Source organism: Microtus oregoni, unplaced genomic scaffold (assembly GCF_018167655.1).
Source record: "Microtus oregoni isolate MIOR12 unplaced genomic scaffold, Mior012 000015F_ref0000493, whole genome shotgun sequence".
Classification (NCBI taxonomy): Eukaryota; Metazoa; Chordata; class Mammalia; order Rodentia; family Cricetidae; genus Microtus; species Microtus oregoni.
The window spans coordinates 46,591,631-46,616,503 of NW_024543074.1; the positions used below are offsets into that span (position 1 = coordinate 46,591,631).

Sequence of the window (24,873 nt, forward strand, 5' to 3'; positions counted from 1 at the left end):
ACTCATTATCCCCTTTTGGGAGGCCGGGGATGTTAGTGTGGTATGATGTGTACGGAGGGGATGACAGACTGCCGTGTGCCCCCCGGAAGCGAGGGACACTTGAGGTGCCCGCCCGGTAACCGGAACCGTACGCAGTCCGGACTCGCGCGCGTTCTAAAATGAGGACAAAGCCCGCCCGGATCTAGAGCGCGCGCGCGGCGGCAGCCAATAAAATGCCACGACAATGGTGAGTGGCGGTTGGCTCCAGCCAATGAAGATATTTTTTGTTACGAGGTGGTCCCCGGCTCCGGCATTATAAAGAGCTCCACGAGTTGGCATTGTCAGGCGGTGGCACCGCGCGGGACGGAGTAGAGGTGTCTTCTGCGGTCAGTGTGCGGCGGCGGCCGAGCGGTGCGACACCGTCGGTGGACGCGGACGAGTCCCCGGGGGTGCGAGCGTTAGCGCGGCCAAGCCCGCGGAGCCTTCCGCGGCGAGTAGGGCCTCGCGGCGTCATCGGCGGCGAGGTAAGCGGCCGGGCCGCGGGCGGTGGGCGGGAGCTCGGGGAGTGCCGCGGGGGCCTGACGTGCCGTCGCCGCTCGTTGCAGGAGCCGCTGCGGCCTGGCCGACCATGTCGGACGCGGCTGAGGAGCAGCCCATGGAAACGACGGGCGCCACCGAGAACGGACACGAGGCCGCCCCCGAAGGCGAGGCCCCGGTCGAGTCTGGCGCCGGAGCAGCGGCCCCCGCAACCCCGGCCGCGTCTGGGGGCGGGACCACGGCCACCCCGAGCGGGAACCAGAACGGCGCCGAGGGCGATCAGATTAACGCCAGCAAGAACGAGGAGGACGCGGGGTAGGTGCGGCCGCGGGCCATCGGGCCGCCGCCTTTGTTCCGGGGCAGCCTTTTGTTGGCGCCACGCGGCGGGGGGAGGGGCGGGTGCCCGCCGAGCGGTGCCGGGCGCGCCCGGCAGGCCCAGGCGCGGTTACGCGCATTGGAGTTTGCAGGAGTTTGTGGGATGGACTTTGCGGGCGCCCTGGGCTGCCCGCGCGGGGCTTAGGCTGCAGCGGGCCTCGGGGCGGGAGGCCCCGGAAGAGGAAAAGCGGCCGACCTCGACTCGGGCGGCGAGCGCTGCGTCTGGGCTGCGTGGGCGGAGTTGGCGCGCGGCAGGCCGGGCCTAGCTTGCCTCGGGTCGAGAGGCGGAGTCACGGCCTGAACCCTGGGGCGCTCTCGGCCCCAGGAAACCAAGTGTTCCTCGGGACCGGTTCTTTGGAGGAGGGGAAGAGCGGAAAGGAGCTTGTTTAGACTCAGGCGTGCGGGACCCGCTCATTTAAACTTGTGATAGGTCACGGGGCGTGTTTGCGACCAGGTTGGCCTTAACTTTTCCTACACAGTGTGTCTACATCAGCTGTGAATTGTTTAGTTGCGATTGCCTAGTAACACCGGGGGATTAACTTGAAAGGCGGCGCGGTCGCAGACTGGCCCATGGGACGGTGGCTTCACAGGCCAGGAAAGCGTATCCGGGTCAGGCTTTTCTAAAAAGGTGTAAAAATCACAACCATTTTCCAAAATTTGTGGTCGTTTCCTTTTCAGAAAAATGTTCGTTGGTGGACTGAGCTGGGATACCAGCAAGAAAGATTTAAAGGATTACTTTACTAAGTTTGGAGAGGTCGTTGACTGTACAATTAAAATGGATCCGAACACTGGGCGATCAAGAGGGTTTGGGTTTATCCTATTTAAAGATTCTTCGAGTGTGGAGAAGGTAAGCTGGCTGTTTAGCAGCAGTCTGTTAGGATTGAGTTTTAAGGAACTCGTGTGCACTGCAGTGTTTGATAGGGACAAAGAGCTTAAGATCCTGCTTTGAGGGATAGTGCAGATGAAGTAGGGTATGTATTATTTGTGAGGGAGTGATTCTGGAGTACAGTTCATCTGTCCCGTGCCCTCCCCCTCCCCCAAGACAGGGTTTCTCTGTAGCTTTGCAGCCTATCCTGGAACTCTTCTTTGTAGACCAGGCTGGCTTCAAACTCAAAGATCTGGCTGGCTGCCTCCTGAGCGCTACTATTTTAAAAGCTTAGCCTCTTCTGAAGGAGGGCAGCTACCTGGACAGGAACTAGAGTCCTGCCTCCTCTCTCCCTTATCACTTATTTTATATGCCTATTCACGGACTTGATGTTAATTTTACTATGGGGATTATAAATCCAAGATAACAGTGAAGATACGTGTTTTTATACAGTTTTAATAGGGATGGGACCTCAGATCCTGAATTTCAGATGTGAGAGTGCATGATTCATCCAGGGTAGAGAGGCTTTCATCACTAGATTATCCTGTGTTCTTTATGAAAGGAGGTGGGTCTTAAGTTGGACTGCTGGCTAGGAAGAGTGAGTGTAGAGCATGACAGGCTGCTGGAGTTGGCTTGTAGTGTTCAGGTGGTTATTGGTATGGGATGTTTGGAGAAAGTTGGGTTAGGAAGTCAGTTTGGCTTAGCTCCAGAGAAATTAAGCCCATTTTGTGTACTTCTGTCAATTAGAATCTGACATGATTCTGTTTTACACAGGTCTTAGACCAGAAGGAACACAGGCTGGATGGTCGTGTCATTGACCCTAAAAAGGCTATGGCTATGAAGAAGGATCCTGTTAAGAAAATCTTTGTGGGAGGTCTGAACCCTGAAGCCACAGAGGAAAAGATCAGAGAATACTTTGGCCAGTTTGGGGAGGTGAGTATGGGCTTTGGCCCAGCCTGACTAGAGTATTAGTAGGGTTTTCTCTCCTTTTTATTCTTTTCTTACTTGGGTTTCTATTTCTGGGCACCAGAGGTTTAAACCTGAGCTTTGCTTATGTTTTTACAGATTGAAGCCATTGAGCTTCCAATAGATCCTAAGTTGAACAAAAGACGGGGTTTTGTTTTTATTACATTTAAAGAGGAAGACCCTGTGAAGAAAGTTCTGGAGAAAAAGTTTCATACTGTCAGTGGAAGCAAGGTAGGTGTCAGAACACTGTCTCACTTGCTTTTGGCTCTTGGAGGTGTAGATTAGGTTGGGCCACCTATAAGCCCCTTCTAGATTAGTAAGACTTCACTGTTTCTCTATGCTTCACATTGCTTATTAAAACAGAGGGAATAGGCCTTTAAATAAAAGCTGGTTCAGTGGCTAAGAGCACTGACTCTTAAGACCTGGTCCATCCATAGCACTCATGTTGGCTAACAGACCGCCTGTAGCTATAATTCAAGGTCTGATGGTCTCTGGCATCTGTAGACACCGTATTTTATATGCACAAGGTGCATTAATAAAAACTGAAATGTGTATAAAGGAGGCAAAGAGGAAGCCAGGCTTCTGTGACTAGTCAGAGCTGCTGACTAGTTTTTTTTGTTGTTTTGTAGTTTTTGAGACGGGTTTCTCTGTGTTACAGCTCTGGCTGTCCTGGAACTCACTTCACAGACCAGGCTGGCCTTGAACACGATTAAAGGCCTGTGCCGCTGCCACCACCGCCAGGCCTGACTAGATTCTTCGGTGCCCGATAGTGTACCATACAGTCCAGGGGTTATGAAACTTGCAGTGAAATTTTTCCTGTTCCAGAGCTTTTCCCATTTGGGTGTGCTTAGTCAACCCAAAGACTAAAGCTCCTTGGGATTCTGGAAACTGATTGCAAATGTGGAGTCATGTTTAGTGGAGTAATAGATTTTCAAGTTGGTTCGGATAGAAGGTGTGGTGCTGAGTGTAAGTTACTACTGGAGTGACAATGGATAAGGTAGGGCGAGACTCCAGGAAGTTTCTTTCTCTTGTTGGGAGATTTAAAAGCTTGGTTTGGGATTCTTAGTTTTCCCAGTAAACACTGACATTTTTCTTTTTCTGGTGTGCTCTAATGTGAAGTAGTAGGAAGATCCTTGAGCCCTCTGCCTTAGATAGAAATATTCAAATTAAATTACTCAGTGTCTTTTCCCCCCCCTTTTAGGTAGGCTTTTCTTTTTTTCCTTTTTTCGGTGTAGGCCTGGTTGTCCCGGGAATCTCTAGACTAGGTTGGCTTTGAACTCACTGGCTTGTCTCTGCCTCCTGGGTGATGGTATTAAAGGTGTGTACCACCTGCCCAGTTTACTCAGTGTTTTTAATTCAGTAAGATAAAATATAAGGCACATCATGGTAGGAGATAATATGCATTCTCTGACCCCCCTTTCGAGACAGTATTTCACTGCTGCCCTGTCAGGACAGGAGCTCCCTCTATAACATGATGGTCTCAAACTTCTGCCGCCAAGTGAGCTGGGATTAAAGGCATGCATCATGCCTAGCTCATTTACTTTTTTTTTTTTTTGATGGGAGTGTGTTAGGACTGGCTTTAGAAATATACATCCCCTTCAAAGTTTTCAGGCATAAAAGTGAGTCTGAGTCCTGTTCGTATTTAGATGTGAAGCTGAAGCTCATCTCTCAAAGGGACAATGCTTAGTAGGGAGGGTGGCAGGCAGTATGGCTTTAAACAAAGCTTTACACTTGCTTTATCTGTTAGGTGGAGGTCAGCTTTCCATCCTGTTGTATTTGAGTAGGTTGAGTTTCTTCTGTAAAAAGAATAAAAAAGCTTAGTACCCATAATCTTTGGGAATTCTGACCTTGCCTAGTATGACTAGCTTCTCCAGTTGACCATCCCCAAATTCTTGGTTTTAGCTGTGGTTCTAGAAACTTTCAGGTCAGGTGTGATCTGCCCACATCTGAGTATTGGCTGTATAGTAGATAGATGTCTTTGCAGCAGCCTAACCCTGAACTGTCCCACAGGACTTGACCTAGTGTCCTCTTGGCTTTTAGTGTGAAATCAAGGTTGCCCAGCCCAAAGAGGTCTATCAGCAACAGCAGTATGGCTCTGGGGGCAGAGGAAACCGCAATCGAGGAAACCGAGGCAGTGGTGGAGGTAAGTGGAAGCTGGATGAAGACTTTCCCTGCCTGCAAGGAGCTTTCTGTGCCTGTCTTGGGGATTGCCTCTTGGTGTTCTGTGCAGTAGGGTGGGTGGCTGGGTGTGAAGTGGGTACAGCTCAGGGATAGGAATGAGTGGTTTCCTGGGTGGAGTCTGTGTGCTTGTGCTGCTGTGGCTCATGGCTCCACGGAATGAAAGAGCCCTATCTTTCTCATTGTGCAGCTTGGGGCTCCAGGCCAAGGGGGCGTTTGCATTGCACTGGGAGAATGATGGGGGCACAGTGGATTATGCTTAGCTTTGTGACTGTCCTGGGTCTTGGTACACAACATACCTGAGGGCAGAAAGGCAAAGCTGTGCCAGGCGCTTAGCTCCTTCCATCCCAGGCCCCTCTAACTCCAAAGCCTGATCTGCATCTTTTTCAAGGCAAAGCTACCAGGGGAGGGTGGAGGTGACCAGAGAGTGATTTGAGTGAGTGTGAGTAAGCTTCTATTCTCCAAGTGAAGTTACCTCCTGGATTGCAAGGCTTGGGCCTAGGGCCCTCTACCAGAACAGTAGCCTCTTGGCTTCTACCCGAGCTGCCATAGTAACCCCGCCACCCAAAGGGCAGGATTTCCTCCATCCTAGCTCCTGCGTGTGCTAAATGGTCCATGGGCCCCTGTGCCCTGCTCCCCCCACAGGTCAGAGTCAGAGTTGGAATCAGGGCTACGGGAACTACTGGAACCAGGGCTACGGCTACCAGCAGGGCTACGGGCCCGGCTATGGCGGCTACGACTACTCGCCCTATGGCTATTACGGCTACGGCCCCGGCTACGACTACAGTAAGTAGGAGAGGGAGGCCCCATCTACTTCCTCCTAGGGGAGGCAGGTCAGATAGTGCAGGGGCCACTGGCAGCAGGGGCTTTGGAGTCAGACAGGCCTGGTTCAGACACTGGAGCTACCACATGGAGCTCCATTCTAATTCAGCTTTCTCAGTAAGGTGTGAGAAGCTGGTGTTGCTGCGCAGAGAGGATGTGACAAGCGCCTGGCACTGGGTAAAATGTACAGTTAAGTAGTAGCTGCAACATTGTTTTTACTCCTAGGTCAGGGTAGTGCAAATTACGGGAAGAGCCAGCGACGTGGTGGCCATCAGAATAACTACAAGCCATACTGAGAAGCAGCAGGAGCGGCCGACAGACGACCGCACACGCTTTGTTTGGACGCGGAGTGAACACAATTATGTACCAAATTTAACTTGGCAAACTTTTATGGCCTGTCCCATGTGCATCTTATTTAAAATTTCCCCCAGAAATCACTCTCCTGTTTGCTATTCCAGAGCTCTAGTTGTAGGCAGCGTGTGGCGTCTCAGAGGCCAGAGCGGCATTAGGGGGCTGATTTTATTACCAGGTTACCCTGTATTAGATTGGAGGGTCTCTTTCCTGCTGTCGCTCTGCAGCCTGGACCTGTGGACCCTGGTTGTAAAGAGTAAACTGTATCTTAGGAAACCAGTGTCACCTTTTTCACCTTTTAATTTTATATTATTTGTGTCATACATTTCCAGTAATGGAAGTGTTAATTTTACTGTACTTTTTGGTACCTTTTGGGAATCTAATGTATTGTAAGGTATTTTACACGTGTCCTGATTTTGCCACGACCTGGATATTGAAGCTATCCAAGCTTTTGAAATAAAAATTAAAAAACCCCCACGCCTGGGTGAGTGTGGGATGCTCTGTGAGACCTTGCCCAGTGTTGGAGGTGCCAGATAATTTACTCTGGGACTGGGGTCTCTTGTAGCAGGGGTCCTTTAGCTGTTCTCACCTGACCTTCTCAGCTACCATTTTTTTCTCAGCCTTCATAGCTAGAGGACATCTTATCACGTTTATGTTCCAGATCCTTAGTTTCTGTTCAGTTACCCAGCAGATGAAAGTTGAAGTTTTGGGGACAAACACAAGTTCCGCTTACCTGAAAGGTGCTTGACTGAGTTGGGCTGGATCTTCAGTGTTTTACAACTTCTTACTTTTTCTTCCATGTCTAGAAAAAAAAAAAGACCACAGATGACTACAGATAAGCCCTACATGAGTCCCCACTCTCTGCTACCTTCAGTTCCTAGGATGCTTGAGATGATAGTTTAGAGGTTGGGACCACTTGTCTAGCCAGGCTTATCCCCCACCATTTAATCCCTAACAAAAATGGTACCAGGTGTGAGCCCAAAGCAGTTGTTTCTAATTAAGTCTCTAACCGTGTTTTTATACACATAGAACTCTTAGAAACATCTATTAGGAATTAGACTAATGAGCCGGTTATCACTTAACTGACAGGGATAGAGGTTCCTTGTTTGTTTTTTGTCTGTTGAGATCTGGGCCCTGTAAAACAACCACTTTGGTGCCTAGTCATTTAGTTTGGTAGTTTCGCTACAAAAATTGAGGGAAACCTTGGGGTGCTTTTAACCTTTGATTTAGAGGTTATGGGGAGAATTTCATTGCAGTCAGGCATTCATTTTATTCTCTAGCAGTTTAGGGTATCCCTAGCTTAAAGATGAAATATTTAGGGTATGCATAAGCATGGATTTTTTCCTGGAACTCTAGACTGGGCTGGGATTAAAGGGTAGGTACCACTGCTGCCTGACCCAATGTGAGGACTTTTAAATATTTTTTAAATAAAGGCAGCCCAGGATTATTTTGAGTGTGATCTCTCCCACCCATCAAGTGCTGACATAGGTGGTTGCCACCATGTCCAGCCCTACATTCCACATTGATGCCTGTCAGGGCATGTAGGTAATGATTACAAAAGTCATGCTTTTGAGCTGAAGATGGTTTGGCTTGTTACATGTTCCCTGGTACACGCTGGGGAGGCTCTAGCTACGTTGAGGATCAAAGCCAGGGCCTGATGCTAGACGAGTTGTACCAGGCTTACCCGTTAGAATGTCATCTATCTTTGCTACTACATGCTGTGCGTTGTCTAGGCTGAAGCACATTGGAGGCTTGAACTTGAGGACATTCCTCCCAGGGCCATCAGTGCTCAGTAAAATGTAGTTCTCCTTCAGCCTGTAAGAAAAAGATACTTCACAGTTTTCATTCTGGAGATAACCCTGACAGGCACTCAACCATATACCTTAAATCTGACAAAATTAGTCCCCACCATTGTATTGTTGACTTATGTTGTCCTGGGACTTGTGTCAGACCAGGCTAGCCTTCAGTTCACAGTAAGCCTCCCTGTTCCCTGAGTACTGAGATTAAGATGTTACACCATCTTTTAGCTCTATTTTATTAAGTTGCCCAGGCTGTCCTTGAAGCCTTTAAAGGCTTCTAACTATAATCCAGCCACCACCTCACTGTACTCACCCAGCTCATTGCCGCTACCTGGTTCAGGTGCTGATTACTTGATGGCATTTGTTTTGATTTCCCAGTTTTTTTCTTTATATTTATTATGTATACAATATTCTGTCGGTGTGTACGCCTGCAGGTCAGAAGAGGGCACCAGACCCCATTACAGATGGTTGTGAGCCACCATGTGGTTGCTGGGGATTGAACTCAGGACCTTTGGAAGAGCAGGCAGTGCTCTTAACCTCTGAGCCATCTCTCCAGCCCCTGATTTCCCAGTTTTTTCCAAGACAAATGTTAGGTCAGGGCCAAGCCCAACCCTGCTTAGAGTGACAGCAGTTAACACTAGCCTGAGCTGGGTGATGTCACCTGACAGTTTGCAATTGTGGAGTAGATAAGCCTGTCTGGGGCCCATTACTGTTGAGTAGGTAAATTAACATGTTTTACAATGTGAATAAAGGCAGATTCAAACCCAGGGTTTTTCTGTGCTGCTACAGGCTTTCAGCCAAGGATTAGGGCCCAGACAACTGGAGGCTCATTGCTATAGGGTTACTGGGATCCATAGTGCTTTCTATTTGGGGAAGGAAGGCTTATTTCAGGAAAAAAATTACCTGGAGACCAAGTATTCTGCCTCTTCAGTTGCTGGTGTCCTCAGGGTCTCATCTTTGATCAGATCCACACCGATGAAGAGCCCAGAGCCCCTGAAGGAAGTGACATCTTTACAGCCATGGTCCTTGCCTCTCTGCCCTGGCCTCAGCCACCCCCTTCACCCTGGAGATTGATGGTGTGGGGTGGAGAAAGCTGGGGATCTTCAGAATCCCAGTTCCTTCTAGAGAGTGGATGTAGACATTTTTTATCCCAAGGTTGAAAAATGGAACAAAGCTGAACCAATAGATATTTGGTTAGTCATGCCTGTTGCTCCCAGAACCGTACCTGACATCCCCAATGATAGGATGCTTGGCTTTCTGTTGGTTGAGGTGTTCCATTAGGAAACTGCCCACATTAGCGGCATGAGCCTGGAGCTGCTCTGTTTTCAAGACATCCAGGACTGCCAGCCCCACAGCACAGGACACTGGGTTGCCACCAAACTGAACCAAGGGACAGTAATATCAGATGCTTTGTCAAATGGACCATCATCCCATGGAATTACTACAAAAACAACTGGGAAGGTTAAAGGCCCAAAGCTTTCAACACTTTGGGCTGTCCTCTATGATACTGGTGTCTTGCAGGTCTTCAACCCAGGCCAGGTATAAGGTAAGCAAGAGACTTAGAACTGAAGAGGAAGGTGAGAGGATCACCTCCACAACGTGGTCCTCTGACCTGTATGTGTGCTCTGGACCCATCAGCACCCCTGCCCTCCTGCAGTGTATGCAAAGTGACAAACTATAGAACTCAAACTCATCCCACCTTCATGCGGGGTAGGATTGTTTGAGCCCAGGAGTTTGGGGATAGCTTCAGCAACACAGATATCCCCCTCCAGTGCCAAAATTAAACCTGTGGAAACGCCTTTAAAATACAACTTTGAGGAGACAGGCACAAGAGGATTTGAAAAAGCTGTAAGAGTCTGATAGCTTAGAATGGACTGTATTTGTCTCTCAAATTGCTGAAATCATAACTTCTATTATGATGGCTGGATGGTAGTGGCTCATGCCTTTCCCCAGCACTACGCAGAGGCTTTGGTAGTGGCTGCACATGGCTTTAATCACAGGCAGAGGCAGGTGGATCTCTTGAGTTCAAGGCCAACCTGGTCTACAGAGCAAGTTCCAGGCCAGGCTCCAAAGCAACAGAGAAACCCTGTCTTGAAAAACAAAACAGAGTCCAGCCTGATCTACAGAGTGAGTTCCAGGACAGCCATGGCTATGCAGAGGGAATAGAACTGTTGGCAAACAGTAACATTTAAATGTCAGTAACATTTGAGCAAAAGCAGATGGGCAGGGCTGGGTGGCGCACGCCTTTAATCTCAGCACACATTGGGAGGCAGGAGGATCTCTGTGTGTTTGAGACCAGCCTGGTCTACAAGAGCTAGTTCCAAGACAGGCTCCAAAGCTACAGAGAAACCCTGTCTTAAAAATCCTTAAAAAAAAAAAAAAAAAAAACAACTTGAAAAGAAAAAAAAAAGGCAGGTCTACGTAGTTCCAGTCCAACTAGGGCTGTATTGTGAGACTGTTTCAAAAAGTTTCTGTGTATGCAGGTGCATGTCCATATGGGTGCAGAGGTCAACCCAACCTTGGATGTGGTGGATGTTCTTAGAAGACATCCATCTTGTTTTTTGAGACAATCTTTCACTAGGATCTGGAGCTGACCAGTTAGACAATGCTGGCTCTATAGTAATCCCAGGATAATAGGTCTGCCACTAAGCCTGATTTTTTTATATGGGGTCTAGAGATTGGACTTGGTTCTCATGTTTACAGGGCAAACTACATTATGTACTGAACTATCTTGTCAGTGTCTCCCCCCCCCCCCCCCCCCGTTTTACTGTGTGGGAGGAGACAAAGGATATAGCTTAGTGGCAGAGTATTTGCGCTCCAGCACTGCCTGGGTCTATAAAGACGTCTTTTATGGTGCTGGGATGAAACCAAGGGCCTGCTAAACATTGCTCTAGCACTGAGCTATATACTTCCAGCCCACAAACATGACTGTAGACAGATAAATATAAGCATTCCCATACACTGGACAACATGCTTAAATGCCCTATATGTATTCAATTGTATTTCAAGTCCCTCTTACCCAGGATGTTAAGACAGCTATTTTTACATAGGATTTTTTTTTTGAGATTAAGCAATCTTTCTTAAGTAAAAGCAACAACCATCAAAAATTAGACAAATTGGATCATCTAAAATGTAATTTTTACTTTGATTTATTTTTTGAGGTAGGGCTTTACAGTGTAGCCGTAGCTGGCCTATAACTCACTGTTATATAGACTAGGCTCGCTTTGAATTCAGCAGTCTGTTTGCCTCTGCCTCCTAAGTGCTGGAATTAAAGGCATGCACCACCATGCCTGGATTCATATAAAATTATAAAAATTTTTGGGTCAATGAGATGTCCAGGGAGCTCAGTAGGTAAGAGCCAGATGTGCAAGTCTGATGACCTGAGCTCGGTCCCTGGAATCCAGATACCAAGTAGCACAGAGGTGCATGTTGTTAATCTCAGAACTCCCAGAACCCAGGAGGCATCAGCAGGAGGATCTCGATGAGTTTGAAGCTAGCCAGGTCTCTCAAAACCAAAACAGATGATTGACAATTTATGTTTCTGTGGTTTCTTGTAAATCTATAAAGGAAGTGAAGACCGCTGCCCACTGGAGGAACGTGTTCGCAGTATACACTTCTGGCAGGACACTAACCTCAACCTAGGTGTGTGTGCTTGCATGGGTATCTCACACAGAAACACCTGTAGATAAGAAGGGCCTTATCTACAAGCCCAGAGTTTGATCCCTATGACTCACATTGGTAGGAGAGAACCATTCCTGCAAGGTGTTCTCCTTTGTGCTCACACAAGATACATGAAGTCATTTCAAACTTTAAAACCCATGGGAATACTTCACAAAATATGAATTTGGGGAACAGCATATCAAAACCACATGGATCACCATTTTACATTTCCTTCGACTGGCAAAATTTAAGTGTTGATGAGAAGTAGAGCACAGAAGTGAACTCCTGTAATCCTGGCCCTCAGCTGGGATCAGAAGACTGCCATCAGTTCTAAGTCAGATGGATTATGTATTCAGTACCAGGCCAGCTAGGGCTTTTCACAGTAAGACCCTCTCACACACAAACCCCAAACAACACACTGCTGCTGAAGCTCTTCTGACCTGTGAATTACTTTGGAAAGCAGGACATCATCTTTTAAAGTTTAGTATCACACCCTCTGGCCCAGCAACTCTACTTCAGGGTTAATTTGTAACTGGTCTTTGTGCACATGGAAAACAGACTGTTAAGAATTTTCAGTCGGCAGTGTTGGCGCACACCTTTAATCCCAGCACTTGGGAGGCAGAGACAGGCGGATCTCTGAGTTCCAGGCCAGCGTGGTCTACAAGAGCTAGTTCAGTGCAGGCTCCAAAGCTACAGAGAAACCCTGTCTCGAAAAACAAAACAAAAAAAACCAAAACCAACCAACCAACCAACCAAAGAATTTTCGTGCCGGGCGATGGTGGCGCACGCCTTTAATCCCAGCACTCGGGAGGCAGAGGCAGGCGGATCTCTGTGAGTTCGAGACCAGCCTGGTCTACAGAGCTAGTTCCAGGACAAGCTCCAAAGCCACAGAGAAACCCTGTCTCGGAAAAAAAAAAAAAAGAATTTTCGTGGTAGTACTGTTTACAGAAGACACAGGGAAGAGCCTCAGAATGCTTCGTCAGACGTGGACGAGCCAAGTATGGAAGTTGTAAAGCAGGGAAATGAGTGACAATATGGGTGGTTCTTGGTAGGGTTCGGTGAAGAACGCAGACTCCCTAGAGTTAATGTGCATTATGATAAGGGTTCAAGTAAAGCCAAAAAGCAACTAGAACAAACATGGTTTCAGAATCATCAGTGAAGGGACAAACATCAGGATAGATGAAAGGAGAGTCAGGATCCTCATTTTTTTATCTGAGGTGATGGCATTTCATGGGTTTATAAGTAACCAAATTGAGCTGGTAAGATAGCTTTAGTGGGTTAAGGTACCTGTCATTAAACCTGGTGAACTGAATTGGATTCCCAGAACTCACGATGACCCTTAAAGTTGTCTTCGGACCTCCACACATGTTAGCTGCAAATACACTCATACAAATAAATGTATGTAAAAACCTCAACAAAAATAGCCAAGTAATCAGCTAACTAGAGGAGGGCTATCCAGAGAGAACAAGAGCTGAATTTAGTTTATGTACTAGAAGAGCCAGGGTCAGACCCCATTGGGCAACAACCCTCCCTCAGCAGCTGGCTAACTGCTGCTCTTGACCCTCAGCCCTATGTCTGCTTCTTGCCTGGAGTGTCCCTTCTCCCAGCGTCCACCAAGCTAGGCTCTCCAGTGTCTCAAGTCTAGGGGTGGTTCTTGACCAGGGCAGAGGGTGTTTGTCATGTGGACAGAGTAAAATCTGCTGACAGCACCAACGCGGACGTCACTTCTCTTGCTCATACTGACCTTCGTTGCCTAGCTGACATCTTGCCAAATGCTGACTTCCTTAAAAATTCAAGTGGCTTATTGTGGAAATCCAAAAAACAGTTAGGAGTACCCAAGTCCGTTCCTGCTCCTGGCCAGACCCAGTCTCGGGACTCCACCTTCTTTTCTACACTGATGGCCAAAGGTTTTTCCAAAGGGTACTTTAGACCTCATGTCTCCATGAAGGGAACCCTTCCTTGGGAGTCAGGTGTAGCTCAGTGGCAAAGCATTTGCATAGCACTGATAGGCTTGGATCTGATCACTGAAGGAAAGGGTTTTTGCATTCTGTGTTTTATACAACCTTATCTATCTGTGACAGCATTTGGATTAATATAAATTTTGAAAGATGTTTTACAGCATTAAAAAAAAAATCTGACCTGGGTCAGGTGAGGCAGTAAACACCTTTGATTCCATCACTTGAGAGGCAGAGGCAGGTGGATCTCGGTGAGTTTAAGGCCAGTTTGGTCTACAGTGAATCCAACTTGTTCTACATAGTGAATGCTAGGCTAGTCAGGGCTACACAGTGAGTCTCTGTCTATCTCTGTTTGTCTGTCTCTATGTCTTTCTGTCTCTCTCTCACACATACACACACACACACACACACACACCCTCCCAAACAAACAAAAAGCCTGACATGTAGCTCTTGGAGGATGGCATTTTAGAAATCTGTGTGTTGTACAGAGTGGAAGGCCTGAAGCCTTCACTGACTAAGGACATGGTGACTGAGTGGCAGCTCATAGAGTCCTTGGCCTGCAGAGTTACTCACCGTATTGAAGTATTCTACACCAGTGGCTTCAAATGCCCTTGACACAGCTTGGGTAGTGGCCACACAGGCAACAGGGTGACCATTGCCGATGCACTTTCCCATGGTGACAATGTCAGGGACGAAGTTTTCCCCCTCCAGCTGGAAGGCCCAAAAGTGCTTGCCTACTCGGCCAAAACCAACCTGGATCTCATCTGCGACAAAGAGCCCTCCGGCCTTGCGAATATGCCTGTGGAGGACAGATGGCAGACAGGGCTGTGGTGAGAGAGACCAGGGGTTGGAAGTCCTGGGGTACTGGGCCTTCACTTTGGGCAAATGGCCGGCCTTCTCTGGGCCATTATTTCTTTAAGGATTTGTTTCAGAAACTTCAGGCAGGGAGGCCAGGTTGTAGTTGGAATTTAGAATAGAATTAAAAAAAAAAGAATTAATTAAAAAATGAAAAGCCTGCCCTCCCTTGGGCAGAGCTGCCCCACTACTCACTCTGCCACCTGGGAGAAGTAGCCAGCAGGGGGAATGATCTGCCCACCCACACTGGGCAGAGACTCAGCGAAGAAGGCAGCGAGCTGTGAATGAGACAGAGTTCAGTGTGCCTCGTTAATATTGGCAGCGCCCCTTCCTTTGGGTGTTATGTCACATCCGAGGGGGTAACTCACCCTACCCCCTTGATGCCTCCATCCCCTTCTACTTGGGCTTGCTCCAGTCAGCTAAATTCACTTACACGCCTCCTCCTACCTCATAAGCCTTTCTTCTTGGTCCCCATGTGGTGACTAGCAACAGTCTCAGCTCAGAACAAAAACATGACTTCATTCTTACCTACACCCTCTTTTAAGGTGTCTTATTGACATCCATTGTCTCATGGCTGTCACATGAGGCCACTTGTCATTCCCAGCTACTGCAGATGCTGTTGTACAGGATACCTCTTCCTGTCTCTCATAGTGCCTTCAGGAGGATCTGTCCTGCTTAAAACCCTTTGCCCAAGCATGTTTTCCCTACTGTGTTCCTTCCCCCTTACGGGTGGCTTTGGAGACCTCATGAGACAGTTGATAGAGTGGGAAATTGGTTCTTATCATCTCTCTCTCTCTCTAGTTTTCGAGGGAGGGTTTGTCTGTATAACCCTGGCTGTCCTAGAATGAACTCCGTAGACCTTCAAACTCAGAGATCTGCCCACCTCTGCCTCCGAGTGTGGGATTAAAGGCGTGCGCTATTATGATCAACACCACAGGTTCTTTTGAAGTGTTTGTGGTGCATCAGAGCCCCTCAGCTGGTTCTGCTAACCTCTCAGGCACCACAGCCTACCTTTTTCCTAAACTCTTTGTTTGCTGGTCACTCCTTCAGTTTTATAGAGCCCAGTTGCTAGCACGGTGGGCCTTGTTCTCCCAGGGTATACACTCCCACCTGCCTCTCTACAGAATCCCTATCCACTCTCCTGGGAGGCAGCCTCATGGTGCCTGTCTTTAGGCTGTCCTAGTGAACTATACCTGGCATGCAACCCAAGACAGAGAACAGCCCAGTCCTTGGGTCTCCTCTCCTTCTGTGTTGAGGTCCCTGGGTAAATTCCAGGCATATGGGTCCTGCCTGCTTGTCTGGGTCCATCTGACAACCTGCTCTACCTGGCCTCCATCATGTGGTCCTCATCTGTGCAGCTGCCTGTTCAGTTAGCTCTTCCTTTCCTGCCTCCTACCCTACTTGGAATGCTAAATCTTACCTTTTACTATGTAACTCCATAGTAACTTCCTCTAAGGAGACTCCTTAGATCCACACTGCTCCAGCCTGGGCCCCGGGATCCCTACTCTCTCCATTGTATTAAAACTAGGCTGGACATTAACAGGCCTCAGCCCCTCTTCACACTAGATTCTCAAATCAAAATCAGGGTCTCATTTTGCTCCTTTTTTAGTACTGGAATTGAGTCCATGATGTCTCTCACACACATACTAGGTAAACACAGAGCTACATTCTCACCACACCCTCTTTTTCATTGAGATGGAGACTCAGTTCTAGCCCTGATTGGCCTGTAACTCCCTAGTTAGCCCACACTGGCCTCAAACTCAAATCTATCTGACTCTGCCTCCTGAGAGCTGGGATTAAAGGTGTGAACTACCACACCACGCTGCCCATCTTTTCTTTTTTACTTTGTAAAAAATTCCAGGGCTGGAGGGATGGCTCAGTGGTGGCTGCTCTTCCAGAGGACCTGAATTCAATCCCCAGCACCCACATGGTGACTTGCAACCATCTATAACTCTAGTCCCAGGGGATCCAATGTTCTCTTCTAACCCCCATGGGCACTGCACACATGGTGCACAAACATACATGTAGGCAAAACATCATACACACAAAATAATTAAAATTATTTTGTATAGAGTTTCACTAAATTGTTTAGGGTGACCCTGATATATAGTTCAGGCCTGGGGCTCGTTCTACTCTCACACCGTCTGGGCTCTCAGCATCTTGTCACAGCGGACTTGACATCCTCTGGACTGATGTGGGTGTGGTTACCTTCCTGCCCTTCTCCTGTGCGATGCTGATCACTTGCTTCACCTCGCTGGCATAGGCCTCTGCTGGATTGGGGTGGTCCTCCCGGTAGGGGCCCCGGTAGGTGTCTGGGAGAGGAGCCTGCAGGGAGAGACACTGCCATGTCATCTGGGCTCGGGGGTGGAAACTGACCTGGTGCTAATGGGAGCGTGCATACCACATGGACCCATTCCTTCTGGCCATCCAGGGCTCGGAACTTGTAGGGACTGATGTCGATCAAGGAGCTCAGGTGACCGTGATAAGCACTAGGGAGAAGGAGGATGTGGGCTTAGGCATGTTGGCATTTACTCCCTGGACCAGCCTTAGCCACTGTCTACCACTTTTTTTTTTTTTTTAAAGATTTATTTATTTATTATGTATACAACATTCTGCCTCCGTGTATGCCCATACGCCGGAAGAGGGCGCCAGATCTCACCACAGATGGTGTGAGCCACCATATGGTTGCTGGGAACCGAACTCAGGACCTCTGGAAGAGCAGCCGGTGCTCTTAACCACTGAGCCATCTCTCCAGCCCCTGTCTACCACTTTTGAAGACAAAACACGGGGAAGCCAATCTTTCTTCCTCAGGTACCAAGTCCTTGAGCTGGGGATGGGTGCAGGCTTGGAGTGACTTCCTGCAAGGCTAATAACTGGCATGCCACAATTCTAGACACCTGCCCACTCTGGGTTCAGTTTTCTCCTCTGTAAAGTGGGGGCATAGGGTTACAGTACATCTTAAACATTAACTGGTCTCTGATGGCCTTTGGTCTCTAGAGCAGTCAGCTGAGCCTCCAGATGGTGTGGGGCTGCTTTCCTTCCCCAGCTGCGGCTCTCTCAGAAAGCTGGGTGAAGACGACCTCCAGGGAGGCGTCACTGTGGTCTGGCTTTCTTGCTACACTGGCTTCCTGTGGTCCTGTATCTTCCACTTCCCCACTTAAGGTCTCAAAGCCAGAGCCTCGCTGACCCCTAGAGGCCTGTGGAGCCCGGACTCTGGAGAAGCAAGGCTGTGTGAGTTACACTTACTGGTCTAATACCACCACATCCTGGTGTCCTGTGCACTGGCGAGCCAGTCTTAAGGCCAGGTCGTTGGCTTCTGACCTGTGACAGAAAATATGGGCATGACTTGGAACATCACCTAAGCGCTTCCCCTGAAGAAGGAACCCTTCCAGCATTGAGAGCATTCTCAGGACACCAGTCCCTTGGCAACATCTAGTGCCTTCTGTGCCTCAGAGCAGGGAGAAAACAGGAGGTGCACTCTTAAAACTTAAATCATGATGCATCTGTTGTTTCTCTGGCTGTCCTGGAACTCATAGAGATCTGCCTGCCTCTGCTGTCGATTGCTGGGATTAAAGGTGTGTACCACCACTGTCCTGCTCTGGTATATCTTGAAAGCCAGACAATGAGGCACAGTGATCATTTCTGTAAGTGTCAACACTGGGCACAGGCTGCTGAGGAAGATCCGCATGAGGGTGTTATGGGGTAAAATGTGTTCTCCTGAAACTACTACATTGAAGCCCAACTCATAGGACCTCAAAATGACCTGCATGTGGCTTCATTGGGAGATTCTGAGATTCTTTCTTTCTTTCTCTCTTTCTTTTCTTTTTTTTTTTTTTTTTTTTTTTTTTTTTTGGTTTTTTGAGACAGGGCTTTTGTGTAGCTTTGGAGCCTGTCCTGGAACTAGCTCTTGTAGACCAGACTGGCCTCGAACTCACAGAGATTCACCTGCCTCTGCCTCCCGAGTGCTGGGACTAAAGGCGTGTGCCACCGCCGCCTGGAGAGAGACAAGGCCTTTAAACAGGTTAGTTAAAGGAAGCCTGTTGGCAACCCCAGCCCAATCTGATTGATGTTCATATGAGAAATGGTGTTGATACACAGAGATACTGGGGCATTTGCATAGCCCCTGTGAGGTGGAGTCACAAAGATACAGGGCATTTGCACAGACCCTGTGAAGTGGATTCACGAAGATATGGGGCATTTGCACAGCCCCTGTGAGGTGGATTCACGAAGATACGGGGCATTTGCACAGACCGTGTGAGGTGGGTGGGAGACAGTCATGTGTTAGGTAAAGAGCGAGGCCTCAGAGGACACGGACCCTGCTGACATGATGGTCTCGGACTTCTGTCCTCCAGAACTTTGAGAACAGACATTATTTTTACTTTCTTTTTGAGACAGGATCTTTCTACATATCTCTGACTGTCCTGGAACTCAGTGGGTGGATGAGGCTGAACTCAAACTCACAGAGATCCCTTGCCTCTGCCTCTCAAGTGCTAGGATTAAAGGCACCACCATGTGTGGTTTTAATTAATTGTTTAACCTCCAAGCCTACAACCTTTTGTTATGGTTCCCCTAACCATCAATACAGCGGGGTCAGTGAGATAGTAGCAAAGAGGTATGTTCAGGCAACCGAGGGAAGGAAGCTGGGGCAGAGGAGTGAAGAGATGTGAAGGGTTATGCTCCCAGGGCTGAGGAGGAGACTGTCTATCTCCTCAGCAGCATTTGAGTGGGAGTGAGGAGGCCCTGCAGGCTGCCTGGGTGAGAGCCATGGGCATGAGCTAGGAGAGATCCTGGGGCAGATTAGGGCAGACTGTGTGTGTGGTTCTTCCAAGCACACACAGGTAAGTATGTGGATCGTGTATGTGCGTGGGGGACGGCGGCATCAGGGAGAACCGTGCTGTGATCTCACACAAGCACTGGTAGAAGGCAATTCTATTTCATTACATTTATTTATTTATTTATTTATTTATTTATAGACAGGGTCTCACTATGTTTCACCACCTGGTCCAGAACTCACTCTGTAGACTGGACTGGCCTTGAACTCAGAGATCTGCCTGCCTCTGCCTCCCTGGGACTAAGCATGTGTGCCAGTATGCCCAGAAGGCAATTCGCGGCTGTTTCTGGATCAGTGAAGTTGGAGATGACTGTCAGATAGCACATGGCCACTTATAACCTTAAGTGGAACACATGGGAGGCATCGGGGTTTTTAAAAAACCCTTTTTTCAATTATATGAATGTATGTCTGTGGGGCGGGTTTGTTTGTGCAGTGCCAAAGGAGGCCAGAAGAGGGCACTGAGGTAGGGTTACAGGTGGCTGTGAACCACCTGATGTGGGTGCTGGGAATGGAACTTCTGTAGGAGCAGCAAGTGTTGTTCTTAACCTCTGAGCCATCTCTTCAGCCCTCTCCCTTTATTTTAATTAAAATGCATTTTATGTGTATGGGTATTTTGCCTATATGCGCGTTTGTCACCACATATGTGCCTGGTATCTCTGAAATTGCCCATTGGATTCTTTGGAACTGCAGTTACAGAGAGTTGTGAGTAGCCACATAGGTGCTAGGAATCAAACTCAGGTCCTTGCTGGGCAGTGGTGGCACACACCTTTAATTCCGGCCCTATGGAGGCCAAGGCAGGTGGATCTCTAAAGTTCGAGGCCAGCCTGGTCTACATTGTGAGTTCCAGGACAGCGAAGGGATGTTACACTGAGAAATTCTGTCTTGAAAAACAAACAAACCAACCTACTAAACCCTCCAAAAACCCAAAACAAAACAAAAAAACCAACCAAAGAAAAAAGAAAACAATGAAAACAACATCAAAATAAAAAAACAACAAATCCAAAACAAACAACACCCTCCCCCCCCCCCCCAACAAAAACTCAGGTCCCCTGAAAAAGCAGACACTGTTAACTGCTGAGCCATCTGTCCAGCTCCAACATCTGTGTTTGTGATGCAGATTTTTGAGTCACCAGCACAAGGATGACATTTAATTCCAAGCAGATAGATGAGATGACAGAGGGGAAAAAAAGGAGTGGGACCTGCCTCACAGAACAGAGGAGGGGTGGGACCTGCCCCACAGAACAGAGGAGGGGTGGGACCTGCCCCACAGAACAGAGGAGGGGTGGGACCTGCCCCACAGAACAGAGGAGGGGTGGGACCTGCCCCACAGAACAGAGGAGGAGTGGGACCTGCCCCAGCAAACAGAGTGGCGCTGGCAGCTGGTAGACACCAGAGCCTGGAAACACGAGGAGAAAGCATCTCAGGAAGAATGACAGCTGTCAAACTGCCGAGAACAGGTGAGGAGGCAAGGGAGCGGAGCACTCACAGGACTTGGCAACCTAAAGTCACTGAGTCACAGGAATCCACGAAGAAGGAACTTAGTGGAGGAGGAAGACCACAGAGACTGCCTGCCCTGTGCCTACCTCCTTGTTCTTTTGTTTGTTGTTTGATACAGTTTCTCAGTAGCTCTAACCCCAAACCAGCCTGGCCTTGAATTTACAGAGATCCACCGCTGCCTCGAGTGCTGGCTGGGATTAAAGGCGTGTGTCACCACTGCCTGCGCCACCACTGACCACCGCCTGGCCACCTCCTGTTCTTTACAGCGAGGTCCCAGTCTAGGCTCTTCCATCTCTTAGACAGCTTCCCACTTTCCCCTCCTCCATCTTTTAATACTGTGGTGCTAGAGATGGAAAAGCCTTGTGCACACTAGGTAAGTGCTCTGCCAAGCCGCTGCCACTCCTTATCTGTGAAATGAAGATGGTAAATCTACTGCTAAGTTCTGCAGGAGACTGGAGACTGTAAGTGGCAATGCTAACTGTGCTTGTTCCTGTAGGCAGATGCTGTTTGTCGGACTGCTCTTTCGACAGGTGGTGATAGTTCCTGGTTCTGTCCTCATGGCCACTCCCACCACTAGCCTCTCTTGCTCTCCCCATCAGGACAGCATCACCTTCCTGATTAAAGCCCTTTACGGGGGCAGGGCTGGAGAGATGGCTCAGCTGGTCAGAGCATGGGCTGCTCTTATAGAAGACCTGGTTTCAGGCCCTACATGGAAGCTCTCAACTGTCTGTACGGCAGTTCCAGGAGATCTGAAACCACCTGGCCTCCACGGGCATCAGACACGCACATGATGCATAGACATATGCAGGCAAACACTCACACATACTAAAAACACACTAAACACTCACATGTATTAACAACAAACATCAAAAGTAGTAATCACCACCAGGAAAAAACAAACAAACCAACCCTCACCCCAAGTCCCTAGCTTTCTAGTGGTCCTAAGATAAACATAGCTTCCCTCACTTGGCTAAGGGACCGCTCACTCCTTCCTCTTTTGGTCACCAAACATGCCTTGCCCCTTCGTGTTACAGGGCCTTTGCTCAGGCTGTGCCAGGTGTAATCAACCCTGATAAGAACTCTTCCTCCTCCCTTAGCTGCCACTTCGGGAGCTCTAAGCATCTACCCAGAAGCAGTCAAGTCAGGCCCTATCACACTGTACTCTCCTTCCAGAAAAGGACCCCTCCACAATTTCACATTTCTCTGAAGAACATTTGATGACCCTAAGCTTGCTGAAATACACCTGAGGGCTGAATCTGTGAGGAAGAAATAAAGAAGTCCATTACTTCACTAAGCCCCGGTGTGTCTGGAAGGGAGGTGATGGTGTCTTCTACAGAGGAAGAACTAAGAGCCAACATAAAGGCTTTGGAGTCTACAGTCAGGAAGGTCAGAAGCCTCTCCCTGAAGTGAGTTCTACGGTGTGGCACCCACATGGGTGACTTTCTTCTCTAGACGTGTTTTCAACAGGGCACATTGGTCGCGCAGTTCACTTACCCAGAATTCAGGAAATAAAACACAGAGAGCTCCTCCGGCAGGGTCTCCGACAGCCTCTGGGCATAGTCCACGATGTTGTCATGAAGGTATCGGCTGTTGGTGTTGAGCATCAGGTTCTGTTCGTGTGCGGCTTGGACCACAGTGGGATGGCAGTGACCGACTGCAAGAGGGCCACCTCCATCATCAGCCAGCCCCACCAGATCCCCCCTCAGCTCCATCTGCAAACCCATGCAGGGGAGATGAAGTTAACGAAGGCAGGGTGCAAAGCGGGGAGTGGGTGCGGGCGGGGGAAGCACAGAGATGATGTTCTGGAATGGAAAGCCTTGAGAGACAGTCCAGCAGAAGGAGAAACATTCTCCAGAAAAACTAATGTGTTTCGAGAGGTGTCTTGAGACCTCTGGCTGGAGGGGAACAGTCAGAGCGTCAGGAATAGTAACAGAACAGTTAGTGAGCGCTTACCATGTGCCAAGCATTGCCAAAGCAATTTAATAGTATTAACATCATTATCCAAAACACCAGAGTCAGACTAGGTGCTTTGCCAGCTGAGTCTTGTCTATTGTCCAATGAGCAACAAGGCTCAGAGGACTAAGTAACTTCTGCCCCTCCCCCACACCCCTCCCCCAGGACAGGTTCTCTATGCAAAGCTCTGATTGTCCTGAAACTCGTTGTGCAGACCAGGTTGGCCTTTAACTCACAGATTCACCTGCCTCTGTCCCGTGAGTGCTGGGAGAGTCTTGGATTTTAACCTCTCTCTGCTTCCAATGTGTCTTCTAACTCAAAGCCTGCCTTTCCTCCAACAGCTCTGGTAGCCCCAGTTGGCTAAATGCGTACTTCAGTTTTCCGTAGTAACACCCCCCCCCCCCCCCCCCCCCCCCCCCCCCCCCCCCCCCCCGCCGCAACAATCAACAGGGCTGAAGGCCTGTTGTCATGACCCTGCACAAGGCTGAGCTCATGCTTACATCGGTGGTCATGGCTGGGCAGGCTACATGCCCAGCTTGCTGTGAGTTCTAAGTGGAACTTGAACTCTAAAGCCTCCACCCTCTGACTCTGGCCCGGTTTAGCACAGATATGGTGTGGGCCTTTTCAGCTCCTTCCCAAAGATTGGGGGGCTCTCTGCTCTGTTCAACCCCAGCTGCTTATCAGACTTACAGCCTCAGCCTCCTCTCCTGCCCCACCAAGGGCGAGGCGTCGTACTGACCATGAGCTACGTTGTTGATACAGTCCAGGAACTCTCGCCCTTGCTCGTCGTACAGGTACTGCCCTTGGCTCCGGATAATCTTAACAGGGTCCTCGGGAAAAAAGAGTCTGCAGGAAGAGCTGTGGGGACAGGCAAAGAATGGATAGCCCGGTCTAAAGACCGGAGCGGGAACGGCACTCATCACAGCCGCCTTCTGGAAAGGACAAAAAAAGCTTGCCTCCTCATTCCTAGGAGACACAGGACGGGGCAGAAAGTTGCTGAGACAAAACTGGCTAAGCCTTGGCAGCCCGCTCACTTTTGCTTGCACAGACATCAGTTCCTCCAGTCCTGGTGAAAGAGGCTTCCGGCTGGCTTCCCGAAGAAAAGCCCCGTGTTAGGAGCTGGATCTTAACCCCTCAACATTCCTTACCAGCTCAGGGTCCTACTGCCCTTGGTTGGGGTGGCTGACTCCAGCCACCGCCTCCTCCTCTCCACGTGGAACCAAGGGTCCCCCTCACAGGCCAAGAGCAGACTTCGTCTAACCCTGTCTGCGACCCGGCTGCCCACCAGGGCAAAGCCCGTCTTCCCTTGCAGGCAGCTGCCGGGGCAAAGCCCGCTCCTCGGGGCAGGGGACGTCCCGGAGCCGCGGGGTAGCCGGCGGCCGCTTCTAGGAAGCCGAGGCTGAGAAAGGCGGGGATGTCAGGGACTTGGCTGTCGCGCCAAGCCCGCACGCGGTACCTGAGCAGCCGGCGCCTCAAGTCCAGAGTGGCTCCTTTGGGGCGCCGATCCGCGGCCATGTCGCCACGCTGTCAGTCAGGGCCCAGAGGCTGCGCGCTCGGCCCCGCCTCCGACAGCCACGTTAGTTCGGGGCGGGGCTTCAGTGCTGGCCCAGCCCCCGGGAGCTCCCTTTCCCGGCGCTCAATTAGTCGCGCAAGCCGCGCGCAAGCTCGCTTGTGACCCACGCCACGGTTCGCGGATGTTCTGCGCTGGGCCAGGGTTGTTTCTCGCCCTTCGCCTCTCCCATCCCCGGGATTTGGCTCCCAGGAACGTGTTTCCAGGTCGCCTTGTTGAATGGGATTTAGGACTGAGGCTGGACACGCCCAAGCAGGTTGCCTTCCCTGTGCTTAAAGCGTGACGTCCCGTGAGGGTAATGACTGGCACCTGGAAGGACCCAGGCGTTCCCAGTCTGGTGCAGGAGAGCTCGGGGCCACTGCTGCGGCCGACCACGGAGATCCCTAGAGAGTCTTGCTAGGCCCAGGCAGGGTGAGCTTGACGTGTCGCTACACGAAGAGAATCTTGCAGTGGGCAGATAGGAAGAGGGCTGGGAGAAGAAAGGGCTTTGCTCCTAGACTCACAGTGGGCCTGCTGCAGGCCTCCTGAGCTAGCACACTGAGTGACAGGAGACCTCTGCGGAACTGGGAGAATACCGCCCTGAGAGTTGGACGCTGGGACCTGGACAAACCCTGGACAGAAGCTGAGGACCGCCCCTCAGCAGGCTGGGGTGGTCTTGCTTACATGCCAGTCCTCTGCCC

The 24,873-nt window shown here is 49.6% G+C and overlaps 2 protein-coding genes across 7 annotated transcripts; one reads left to right on the top strand and one right to left on the bottom strand.

The window, feature by feature from the left end:
• The first annotated feature begins 289 nt into the window (after nt 1–289).
• Hnrnpab (heterogeneous nuclear ribonucleoprotein A/B) lies at nt 290–6,550 on the top strand. Of its 2 annotated transcripts, XM_041664352.1 has the most exons (8): nt 290–503; nt 585–831; nt 1,570–1,738; nt 2,531–2,689; nt 2,822–2,953; nt 4,763–4,865; nt 5,546–5,686; nt 5,948–6,550. In XM_041664352.1, the coding sequence occupies exons 2-8, from the start codon at nt 608–610 to the stop codon at nt 6,016–6,018; spliced, it is 999 nt and encodes a 332-aa protein (XP_041520286.1). In that variant the 5' UTR covers nt 290–503; nt 585–607; the 3' UTR covers nt 6,019–6,550. The 2 variants fall into 2 exon arrangements, with proteins under 2 accessions (XP_041520286.1, XP_041520287.1); XM_041664353.1 differs by lacking the exon at nt 5,546–5,686 and having other exon boundaries at nt 293–503.
• Phykpl (5-phosphohydroxy-L-lysine phospho-lyase) lies at nt 2,721–24,140 on the bottom strand. 5 transcript variants are annotated; one of them, XM_041664350.1, is made up of 13 exons: nt 24,080–24,140; nt 23,363–23,481; nt 22,165–22,324; nt 17,589–17,663; nt 16,744–16,831; nt 16,551–16,667; nt 14,538–14,620; nt 14,061–14,286; nt 9,098–9,252; nt 8,776–8,865; nt 7,758–7,888; nt 6,807–6,875; nt 2,721–4,518 (listed from the first exon to the last, which is right to left on the bottom strand). In XM_041664350.1, the coding sequence occupies exons 1-13, from the start codon at nt 24,136–24,138 to the stop codon at nt 4,466–4,468; spliced, it is 1,425 nt and encodes a 474-aa protein (XP_041520284.1). In that variant the 5' UTR covers nt 24,139–24,140; the 3' UTR covers nt 2,721–4,465. The 5 variants fall into 5 exon arrangements, with proteins under 5 accessions (XP_041520284.1, XP_041520282.1, XP_041520281.1 ...); XM_041664348.1 differs by lacking the exon at nt 24,080–24,140 and having other exon boundaries at nt 2,721–4,515; nt 23,363–23,811; XM_041664347.1 differs by lacking the exon at nt 24,080–24,140 and having other exon boundaries at nt 23,363–23,811.
• Between the last annotated feature and the right edge of the window lie 733 nt (nt 24,141–24,873).

What these genes read in the sequence shown, in the direction of transcription:
- Hnrnpab (XM_041664352.1), top strand. Translation starts at nt 608, where the DNA reads ATGTCGGACGCGGCTGAGGAGCAGCCCATGGAAACGACGGGCGCCACC. An exon ending in ATACTGTCAGTGGAAGCAAG is followed by an intron (nt 2,954 to 4,762) that starts GTAGGTGTCAGA and finishes CTTGGCTTTTAG; the next exon opens with TGTGAAATCAAGGTTGCCCA. An exon ending in CGGCCCCGGCTACGACTACA is followed by an intron (nt 5,687 to 5,947) that starts GTAAGTAGGAGA and finishes TTTTACTCCTAG; the next exon opens with GTCAGGGTAGTGCAAATTAC.
- Phykpl (XM_041664347.1), bottom strand. Translation starts at nt 23,675, where the DNA reads ATGTCTGTGCAAGCAAAAGTGAGCGGGCTGCCAAGGCTTAGCCAGTTT. An exon ending in GATGTGGTGGTATTAGACCA is followed by an intron (nt 16,832 to 17,588) that starts GTAAGTGTAACT and finishes CCTTCTCCCTAG; the next exon opens with TGCTTATCACGGTCACCTGA. An exon ending in GCAGAATACTTGGTCTCCAG is followed by an intron (nt 7,889 to 8,775) that starts GTAATTTTTTTC and finishes TTTTTCTTACAG; the next exon opens with GCTGAAGGAGAACTACATTT.